Source organism: Corvus moneduloides, chromosome 4, assembly GCF_009650955.1.
Source record: "Corvus moneduloides isolate bCorMon1 chromosome 4, bCorMon1.pri, whole genome shotgun sequence".
Classification (NCBI taxonomy): Eukaryota; Metazoa; Chordata; class Aves; order Passeriformes; family Corvidae; genus Corvus; species Corvus moneduloides.
In genome coordinates this window covers 2,828,389-2,839,796 of record NC_045479.1, presented here as the reverse complement: position 1 = coordinate 2,839,796, position 11,408 = coordinate 2,828,389, and the positions used below count along the sequence as shown (strand labels likewise).

General features: G+C 38.8%; 2 protein-coding genes across 5 annotated transcripts in view; one reads left to right on the top strand and one right to left on the bottom strand.

Annotated features, from left to right (window-relative positions):
- PIK3C2G (phosphatidylinositol-4-phosphate 3-kinase catalytic subunit type 2 gamma) overlaps nt 1-5,079 on the top strand; it is a 188,301-nt gene extending 183,222 nt beyond the window's left edge. For all 4 annotated transcript variants that reach the window (XM_032107350.1, XM_032107351.1, XM_032107349.1 and 1 more), the window contains one exon: nt 4,251-5,079. In XM_032107350.1, the coding sequence (XP_031963241.1) occupies nt 4,251-4,403 (153 nt within the window). In that variant the 3' untranslated portion in view covers nt 4,404-5,079. The remainder of the gene's footprint in view (nt 1-4,250) is intronic.
- Nucleotides 5,080-7,962: 2,883 nt separating this feature from the next.
- Nucleotides 7,963-11,408, bottom strand: part of PLCZ1 (phospholipase C zeta 1) — a 45,484-nt gene continuing 42,038 nt past the window's right edge. The window contains exon 13 of the mRNA XM_032105635.1: nt 7,963-8,045. Coding sequence (XP_031961526.1) covers nt 7,963-8,045 — 83 coding nt within the window. The remainder of the gene's footprint in view (nt 8,046-11,408) is intronic.

The following is an 11,408-nucleotide window of genomic DNA, read 5'->3' as shown; positions in this document are numbered from 1 at the left end:
GATCCTTTCTTGGCCACAAGGACATACTGCTGGCTCATGGACACCCTGTAGTCCACCAGGACCCCCAGGTCCCTCTCCACAGAGCTGCTTCCCAGCAGGTCACCCACAACCCACGCAGGTGAAAATTGTTTGATTTGCTTTGCCCACTCTTGGAATAAAGTAACAATACAGCGTTTTTAGAGCTCTTGCAATGAGAATGATGAAAAAGCAGGAATGTATCATAAGCTGAACCACAAATGGGGACACGTGTCTGCTTTGCATCTATCTCAGAAGTGAAACAGTGTCTTTTATGTTCCTCTCTCAGGAAAGCAGTTGAATTTGTCACAGTGCTCTGTCTTAACCCATAACCACAGTTACACATTAGCCAAATGAGACCAAGCATCATTGCACCATAACCCAGGCAGTTCTCAAGGCAGAAATGCACAATACCATGAAAAGTATTAATTGAATGGATGCTGTTATTCAAATTAACATTTGAAAATTGGTTGTCACTGTCCTAAATGATAACACAAGAATAAATAGCCAGGTTCTACTCATGTTAAAATGCCATCAGTTCACAGCTATATATGATTATTTCACACACCACTGAAGTGCTCATGCCTCTGGGGTGAAAGGAAACATTTGTATGGAGAAACATTTACGGCGGAATGGGAAGTGGTATAAACTGTGTTCGTTTGTAAGGGCAGATGAGATTGAAACAGTAGGTGGGATTGGAGATTATAATTATTGCATGTAACAAATCTCCTAAAGATCTCAAAGCAATTTACAAATGCTCTTTCAGCAGGCTATAAAGTAGAAGGCATGGAAAATATTACCACTCCACCCTGTTTCATAGATAAGATATGATGAAGCTTAGGTTAGTCAGCAGAGTCTGAGTGCTTATCTCCTAGTTTCTCAGTCCTGGAGTTGTAATATTTCTCTTTTTCCACATCTGTTAATTACAAAAGTTGCCTGCTTACACTGATGACTTCCAGTGTTCTGTGAGAAGGCTCCCTGAGTAATATTGCTGCTCACAGCTGAGACAAATTTCCCTCTCTACAGTACTGCAATGGAATAACACGGAACTAGGCTTTATTTTTTTTGTTCTTTCCTCCTTTTTTTGCAGAGTGAATCTAATTAATCTGTCTAAAGAAATTCCCTTACATTTGAAAGATATTTAAAACAAAGGAACATAATATGATTATACCATAACATTCATTGTAAGGTTTCCAAAATGGACAACAGATAAGAACCAGCCAGCAACACTGGAAGACAACGATCTTTCGAATCCTTCTTAGATCCATTTAAATGCCAGGAAATCCAAATCCGGTCTGCAGTCAGTCAGTAGTCACTGGGAGGAGATTTAATTGTGGTTAACGAGTATTCCACTGTCATTGAAAGAAATTCTGTGAAAACTTTAATGTCCTTAATCAAAACTGAGAGCCTTCTTCCCAGATGCTCAATCTTTTTCACTGGGAAGTGCTAATCACAGTGGGGACATATGGTTCCATTGAACTTGGCCATTTCCAACCCGATGCCTGTGCTTTAGCAGCTCTGCTCCTCCATATGTGATGTTATTCTGGATGCATTTTTTGTCCAAGCCTGGTAGACTGAGGCAGAAGCCGCCCCAGGGAAGAAAAACTACTAAAAATATAAGTCAGCTGTCTCTTAAGTTAGTTGCTGTCCAAAACACTGTGTACAGAAATGTAGTAGCCTTTTTTATGAGTTCATAAGTTTTTATTAAAGCCAAATGGCTGGAAGGAAGCTGTATATTAATTTCTTTCTTTGTTCCAGACTGAGAAAAATCTGAAATGTGCTTCTCTTGGGTATTTTTGATTTTAGTTTTGTACTTCTATTGCTTATGGCTGCCTACAGCAAATTATCAGCCTTGCAAAAGTGCTTTTTATGTTTGATTTTTACTCATGTGTGTGAGAGTGAAGATGTGAAAGTCCAGGAGGGCTGACAACAAAATGAGTTACAGAAAATATTTTGGAGTTGCTTTTAGCAAACAAGTCCTTCTTTTCTTTTGTGCCTGTATTTGGATTTTGGAATTTGTGGCATTCACAGTAGTTAATGTTATATTGCATTAAGAAATGGTGGTCGAGAAGAGGAACACAGAAAAATGGAACACAGTGTAAAGAGAAAATGAAGGCAGAGCAGCCCCAGCCCATCTGATGGGAGGGGAGGGGGGGAACTGCACCAGGAGCCATGGCCGCTCCCTCCAGCACCATGCATCAACGCTACCTTGAATTAATTACCAAATCTAGGAACTGTGCCATGGCTACCTAAGGAGAGGCAACTGTCCCTCATTTGTGATTAAAATGTCATTAGACTCCTGTAGGTCAACAGTGTTTCTCTTTTTGGAGCCAAGAATAGTTGAATTCCAGCCCTAACTGTCCCACTGATTTGCTCCACGGCCGCATATAACTCATCTCCATCTGATCTGTCTCTGTAAAAGTCAAGCAACTATTCTAACTGCACAATCATTTCAGGATTTAACTGCTCCCAAATTCTGGCAGGTGGCATTTTTTTTATCCACATCCTAATTCAGCCTTCTCCAGAACTTTCTTCTGTCCATACATCCTGATGATAATGTATACCTACCTCCAGCTGAATTTGCTATACCATTTTAGAAACAGTTTACTAGGATCATTTGAAAACCACCCACCCTGCACTGCAAAGGTCTGTCATTGCTCAAAGATTAAAGCCTCATTTTGGCCAAAGATTGAAAGTTGTTCATTACCCCAGTCCATTTTCTTAGCATTTACAGCTTTTATGTGTAGTTTTTGGTGATTTAAAGCAACAGCTGGTACCTTTAATGTATTGGCAAAGAAACAAGGCAGCTTTCTTTGGTAACATTAGCATTGCTTCAGTATCAGATCACAGGTTTACTCTAAGTTATATTATGCTTCCTGTACCTGTCCTTGCTTTTCAGAATTTCTTCATCATTTCACTTTTGTTTCGGTGGGGGAAAGAGAAGCTGTGGAATTTGTAATACACAAACAATTTGGCAAAATAGGCATCGTAAACATCAAAACCAAAAAGCACCACATGCAACTTTCATGACAGCCATTCCAAACTACTATTTCCAAAGGCTTCAAAATAGAATAGGAAATGTAGGATAAGACTTTTCTCAGTGTCCTGTCTGTTGGTGCCTTCTGTGAGGGTCGCCTGGCGTCCTGGCCATTCCATGGTCCCTGTGAAATTCCTGCAGTAGCAAGGGGAAGTACAGAGAGGGCTCATCAGTTCAGCCCACAGATCCAAGCTAGAGGGGTTCAGTCTGCCTCTTCTGTTCCTCAGCAGGGCCCTAGGCACAGCCTGAATTCAGATTCTTGGAAAATCCAAGCAGGCAAATGCCTTTTAGGCAGTTTCAGTTTCCTATTCTCCTGTAGTGAGGGAGTGTCACCACGTTTGCTTTTTAAATAGCATAGAGAGATTAAAATTTAAAGCATTTTTCCACTGCAACTAAAATAGCAAAAACTATTCCAGCCATACAAATTTTAGATGAAATGTACTTCTCTTAAGAGAGCTTACCTTTCAGGCCTGCACTATCTGAGAGCATTCCTTCACATTTTATCAGCCCACATGCAGTTCACTCAGCAGTTTTTGATTAATGCAGACACTGAAGCATGGGAGTATGTTCTGAGTGCAGCTTATTCTTGTTAGGCTGTTGCTTCAGATTGTTTGGGATCTTTTTTTAGTTCAGAAAATACACCGTTATCATTTCATACTAAATCCCTGTGAGTTCTCACAGTAATAAGGTAATTTAAAGGCTATTTTAAATTATAGGCCTTAGTAATTTTTAAAGACATGCTAAACTACTGTCTCATTTATTTTGAGAAGTATCAACAGCACTTCTGGAGTATCAGAAACATCTAAATTTAGTAAGTTCCACTTTCTAAACTGGATCCAATCTTTTCCACTTTTCACAGGGAAAATTATGAGTACTGATTTTTTTTCTCTCAAGCATTGTGCAAGACAGGTTTCAAATTTATTTACAAATGGTAATCAGATCTCACAAGCCTAAGCCCATGATTCTAAGGTAGAATCTCTTTATATAAACTAGATGAGGTCAAACGTATTTCTGAGGTAAATTCACTAAGTTAGGTGAATTTGGCTCATGGTTAATAGCTTGCTATTCTGAATGGAAGTTTAAAGCAATTATCACAAAGTTGGATTAATCATCATCCTGAATGCTGCGTTGAAGTGCTTTGCTTGTCAAACAGATTAACAAATTTGTATGCTTTTTCTGTTTCACTATATATTTTCAGATTGTATATGACAAAGTCACAGAGCTCCAAGGCCGTGTACTGAAGCTTGTTGTGAAAAGCAAAGGAACATTTGTGGGAGCTGTTAACATTCAACTGAGCAGTGTCCGGTTAAATGAAGAAAAGTGGTACCCACTGGGAAACAGTATAATTTAAATGTTCTCCAAGATGATTCAATTATTTGCCCACTAATGTTTCTTTACCCCATTTCCCACGCTACATTTTGTCTCAGTTGCCCTTGAGAATAGGCAGTCATCTGCTGAGCACATATCTTCACATCTCTAACCATAAGGCTATTGTCTTAAAAGTGCTACCGTCTTCCTGCCACAGATTCCTGACAGTGAGTGTCTAAGGAATCACATGCCAAAGACTTGCAGCAACATGCAGAAAGTTCTTATGACAGCAATGAAGGGCTTGGTTTTGTTAATATTAAATAGTACTGTAAAAATACTGAATTCTGTACACATCAGTGTGTGGGGCCTCATTCTTTGCCCATTAATTCCCCTGACTGTGTTGAAACAATGCTGATAATGGTGTAATTTATCATCACTGCATGTGATGAGTTCACCAGAAAACCATGGGATGGTTCCCTGCCGATATATTTCAGATGTCCAGCAAATTTCACATTGAATCTTACCCAATCAATACTTCTTTTTTTTTAATCACTTTAAAAGTTTTGATACTATGTAACATTTAATCCAAGATATTGGTTTGTCAATAAGATATGTCATTGTTTCTTTTATTCTGACATCCAAGAGCCAGATATAGCTGGTCATTTGTGTGCAGAGAGGAGGGAAAAGCTAATGTTCATGAATAAAGAGAACATACTGAATGTAGGCTTTCAGTGGGGGATTTATTTAAGGTCATGATACCACAGATATTTGTTCAGAAGTCTTCCCACATTGCAGTCCTATGCTGCATAAGGGTTTCAAGTCAATGCATGCATTGAATAGACCTCAGGGCTATAAAGTATGTGTTTATATATTAAATAATGAGTGGTTCCTTTGAGTTCAAAGATGCTAATTATGGACTCTGTTTTTCTCTAATTTGAGGAAGCACTTAAGCACGTCTTTAAACATTTGGCATGTGAGCAGCCACAATGAACTGTCCATTATTGCCAGACTCTTGCACACACCCATTGACCATGTATATAAACCTTCCCAGGACCAGGGGCACATTTTTCAGGCACAGGAGATGTGTTGATTTGAGTGTGATCTGATCTGCTGCAAATTTTAAGTTACCATACAGTGGGCAGATCTGACATTTATCCTACCAGGTGGAAAAATCATCAACAGAGGGATAATAATCCCAGAAGTGAAGATAATTGCCTTCTTCTCCCAAAGGACCCTCACAAATCAGTCTTCAGAATATAAAGGTATATAAAGCTCCTGAAGTGGGACTAGGAGTGTTAGTTAGGAAATTAAATAAGCTGGAGTTTTTCTCAACATCAAACCAATGGCCTTGATCAGGTTTCATCTGAGAATATTTTCCCCAGTCAAACTGGTGTATTAAGCTCCTCCCCAGTAAGGGGATGTGAGGGGAACTCTGTTTGAATATTAATATTATTAGTCCATCCAGAGCTGTAAGAAACTGCAAAATATTTACCCCATGCAAGGGATATTGTCTGGCACACAGAATATTATCACTACAAAGATCAGGACGCCGAACATTTTATACTACAGGCTCTCCTGGGAAAGGAATCAAGTGCCTTGTCATTCAAGCACAGAAAACACATTGAGACCAGCTTACAAAGTTATCAAATTACCTGACCTTGCAGCTCAATAATGATTTTAGATTCTTCTTAGTCTGCTGTCTCAGTTTCCTTATTAAAACAATAATGCAATTTTTTAATAGTGTTATTTCTGTGACATTTTCTAACCCTTATTTACCACATGTCCGGATTTTCCATCTTAGAGCAACATGAAATGAAACAGCATTTGAATAGCAATAAATAAAAAGAGCATTATAATATCTTATCAGAATGGTCTGCAAACTTAAGCAATATTGTTTGATATTAAAGAAGGAAAGTTGTCAATATAACATCCTTTAAAAAAAAAAATCATATTTGAGTAACAAATCTGCCATGAGTTGTGTAGCTGTAGTCCTGTGGAAGGTCAACAAAACCTCAGGTCTGTAAGGAAGGTAGGAAAATTGTGTCTTATGGGCAAGATCTACTCTGATAGCTCTGTTAGGCAAGGAGTTGTCTTCATAGATCTTCAAACACATAATTAACCCTTGCCTTTTCTAAAATTCTCTAGTTCTCCTCAAAGTACAGTGTTTCCTACTTCCTGAGCTCCAGTAAGATGTATCCTGAGCTCCCTGCTCCTGAGAGGAACATGGTTCTTTACAAAGCAATCCATGAATATTTTATCTTGCTTCAGCAGCTGGAGGTTCAAGCCAAAGTGAAGGAAAAGTACCAGTACTAGCATATGACTTTTTGTGATTTAACAGCTACTTTTTGTTCTCAAAACTATTTTTTCAGGTAAAAAAATTATGGTGGGCCCTAAAGAGGAGCAGCCCAGTCAGAGCCTGCTTTTTCCACAAATTTAAAGGGAACATTGTTTGTATAATTTTTCCTGTTCCCTTGAAAAGATACATTGGTAAAAAATTTTGTTCAATACAAATAAAAACATCAATGTAACAATGCTCACATTATAAAAATTAGCATGATCTCTTGTATGTATTGGACTATTATTCTCACGCAGTAATTAATAATTAATTTGAAATTATCTGCAAGTGACATTAACTGAATTTTAAAAATATCCAAAAAAGTTCAGGATTTATGAACAGTTTCTAAATAATCATAGAATAATAGAACTACAGAATGGCTTGAGTTGGAAGGGATCTTAAAGGTAATGTCATTTCAACCCCCTGCCATGGAGAGAGATGCTTTGCAAGTTGCTCAGAGCCCCAATCAACTGGCCTTGAGCACTTCCAGGGATATCGAGTCCACAACTTCTCTGGAAACCTGTGCCAGGGCCTCACCACCCTCACAGTAAAGAATTTCTTCCTAATACCTAATTGAACTTACTTTCTTTCAGTTTAAAGCCATCCACCCTTGTCCCATCACTACATGCTCTTCTACTGGAAGGTTTTATGAGGTCTCCCTGGAGCCTTTTCTTGTCTAGGCTGAACAACCCCAATTCTCTCAGCCTTTCCTCACAGCAGAGGTGCTCCACACCTCTGATCATTTTCGTGACCTTCCTCTGGACTCACTCCAAAAGATCAAAGTCTTTCTTTTGTCGGGTGTCCCTGAGCTGGATGCAACATTCTAGGTGGGATCTCCTGAGAGCAGAGTAGAAGGATAAAATCACCTCCCCTGATGCTGCTTTTGATAGCAAATGTGGGCTGTGTTTCCCCTTTTTCAATCAGTGGGAACTTCACTGGCCTGCCATGACTTCTCAAATATGATGGACAGTGCTTAGTCCAGTTCCCTCAGGACCTGTGGATGTATCTCATCAGGTCCCATGCACTTGTGCACGTTGAGGTTCCTTAGGTTTTCTCAAACCCATTCTCCTGCAGAAAAACAGCAGTAGGGCCAAGGTCAATAGCCCTTATTCAGGATACCCCTTACATAAAAGTCCAGCTGGCTTCATAAAATCATTGAGAATGTGCCACCCTGGGAATCAGGCCACTGGGCTGTTGCAAAGCCACTAATGCTACTTTATTGAAGAGGGGGGCAATCCCCCAGAACAATTTCTTCTGCAGAACATCATTAATAGTACCAGATGTGAGCAAACAGCGATGCAGATTCCAACTTGATGCCTTCTTTGGACAGCAGTGGAATGTTACGGTAACCTGTCAATATAATGACATCTTATTAGTGTATTAACCACAAGCACAAATATTATGATGAGGTGGTTTTATGATCATCTATGCAAACAAGGCATAATTTATGATTCTGTAAATAACTCATTAAAATAAAATGAAATTATACAGGACCCAAACACCATTTGTACTGTTTTTTCTCCTCTCTGTATATATAGTGTTTCAATTCTGGTATTTTTGGTCACAGAGTGAAAAGCTCCAGTGTTTTTCAGGATGTGGTATTTTTTTTAAAATGGAAGACTTTTAGCCCAGTGATATTTAAACATGGGCAAATCTTACATTGTAACATCCAAGGTTATGTGCTGCACACATTGCTCTGATAGCAAATGTAATAACTTGTGAATCAGCAGTGATAATGCCTACAGAATGGTGTTGCAGCAGCAGTGCACTGTCCAGCTGAGGCAGAAAAAAGTGAAGTGTAAGACCTTCTACGATGACATCTTAAAAAGTTGATTTCATATGAGTAATTCACTTTATCAGAGATAAGTCATGCCGTCAGAAACTATGTGTTCATCTGGTCATTGAAGCATTTGGATGAGCCGTAGTTCTCACTTTAAACATAGTTCACTTACCCGCTTAGAAAACAAAACAATCTCCTCTTCAAAACACCAACCTGTATTGCTTTATATGACTAAATGTCCATTATTTCATAATAATAAACAATGTCATTTTTGATTTAAAAATGTTCTGTACTTTGTCAAGGTATGTGTAACTCTAGTTATTTAAGTAAGTCTCTGTTTTGTATAAGTATCTATGTTCTGAACTGCAGTTTTCAAAATCCCTCTTAGGTGTGTCTGGATGCCTTTGGAGTCTTTCAGACCCACATTTACCTGGGTTTGGAATTTCTTGCTTTGTTTTTTGCAGAATCATAGAATCTTTTTAATTGGAAAAGACCTCTAAGACCACTGAGTCCAGCCTTTGACTGATCACTTTGTGAAGCAGATCGTGGCACTAAGTGCCACATCCAGTTGTTTCTTGAACACCTTCAGGGACGGTGATTCCACCTCCTCTCTCAGCAGCCCTTTCTAATGCAGGACAACTCTCCCAGTAACAAAATTCTCCCTGCTGTCCAGCTGAACCTTCCCTGGCAAAGCTTGAGGCCATTTCCCCCTGTTCTGTCGTATTACACAAAAGTTCCCGTGCTATTTAAGGTTCAGATTCTGGGCAGCAGATATTAAAGCTGGTTTCACGCAATTTACATTTGAGATCAGTTTTTAAGGCAAGCACAAAGTATGTGGAAGGCTTGGTTGATTTCCTATACAAAGATACACTTCAAGGTCTAAGATTAATTTCTAAAGACTTATGTTCTATCCCCTACCTACAGAATATTCTACAGAGTGTCCTGAGAGAAGTTAAACTTCCTTTCTTTATTGAAATTGCTCCAATTTGCATTAAATAATTAACTATTCATGGATCCCGTGATAAAAGAGGTAATAACTGATTTTCCATCCCGTGTTGCTATTCTCCATGGCAGATTCATTGGCACAGGGGCTGTAACAGAGGACCCCCATCTGCTTCGCCTTTTAACCACCCAGGTAGAGAATTTTTCTCAATTTCTGCCCCTCTGAGTATAGCTACATAATCACTACATGGAAAATCAAATTCTGCTACAGCTGGACAGCAAGCATCCCTCCCCAGTGGAGTCTACAAGTAGTTGGGAGGCTGGTGCTGGGGAAAGCAAGGCAGTGTGGATATAGATTTGAATCCTTTCAAAAGAAAATGCAGAGGGAGGAAATGGCACAACTTTGTCCCACTGCCTGTCAAAGAAAATAAAAAGATGCAAGCACTGCTCAGCTTTTGGGAGCAGCTTGCCCTCAGGGACACCTCGGGGCTATGAATCCTAGGGGCTAAGGGACTCTCCTGTAGTACAGATTAAAGCAACTGGAGCTCTGAAGACTAAGACTGAAATCCTAGCTCACCCTTCAGCATTTTAGGCAGTTCTTCCCTTGTCTTCTTCTTGTGACTCCCTCTGGAAGAACATTATTTTCCCATTTCACTGCTTAGAGAGCTTGGGTACCTAAAGCAAAACCATCATTCTAGACCTAGTTTTAGAGGTCTCAATGTTAAGCATTGCAATAAATGCTTGCAGTAAATTTTGAAATTATTTATCACTTCACCTCTTAGAAGCATTTTATTTATGCATCTAGGAATCCTGATGGCTAATTACCTTTTTTTATGTTGTGTTAAGTGGGGATTGGGCCAATATGTTTGGCACTGTTTATAGTTTTTGTACCTAGACTCATTCCCTAGCATTTTTAATTACTCCACTGAAAATATTTCCTGGAAAATCTACTGCTCTTACTTTTCCAAAACATGAATCCCTCATTTGTGACCAAAATTAATTCTATAGAGACATTAAGCCACACTGAAAATTTGTGTATAAAAAAAGCCTCCACCAATAATTTTACAAGCCCATGTAAGCAGCAGTGCCTGATATTTAAATTTGTCTCAGACACTGTGAGTTGGTGGGTTGAGTTTTCTTTCATTATCCAAAAGTATACAAATAAAAAGGAAAGTAAAATGTTATCAGTGTAAAAATTTATGTTGTAGAAAAACAACTGAGCTCTAAGAGTAATGTCTTTGTTCTTGTATAACTCCTCAACCTCAACTAAGAATCACAAGCAGCTTTATGACTTTCAAACATGGGGGAGAAAAGCCATTTAAAATCCTGTTAAGCTTAATAAAAAAGGCACAGTGCCTGTTGCCAGCTCCAATGTTTTGCCTTCCCATCTTTATTCACTAATAAAAGCTGTTTGTTTTGTCAGAAATAGCTTTGGAAGGCCAGTGTAGTAAACAGCCATTTTACATAAGCCTTTCTCCTTGGCCTGTTGACTTCTGTGTTTGCCCTTTATGTGCAGCCTATTCATTACAAAGGTTCCAGGAACTCTACTGGCATAACAAAAGGAACTCTGGCAAGAAAAATGCCATAAATATTTTGCCTAATTTATAGCCTTTGTTCTCCACTCTGAAAAGTTGAAGATAGGTTACCTGAGGGATTTTTGGTGGTTTGTTTTGTTTTAATTTGGCTTGTATTGGGTTTTGAACCTATGTGAGTAGAAAGCGCACAAAACTGTTGCCTTCATAGCAACAGTCCTGACTAGTTTCACTTGCAATGAATTAAAGTACCATCTGAGCAGTTTCCATCTAGAATGGAATACCTCAGTGGGAATAATCAACTGCCGTTAATATTATTTTGATTTCAACATCATGGATTTGCATTCAGAGAATACAATTATTTCAAAAAACAGAGAGTGCCATTTATTCATATAGTTACTCAATCATCCTTTAGAAAATAGGCATGACGCTGTACTCTCTCAATGCTACAGTAATAAT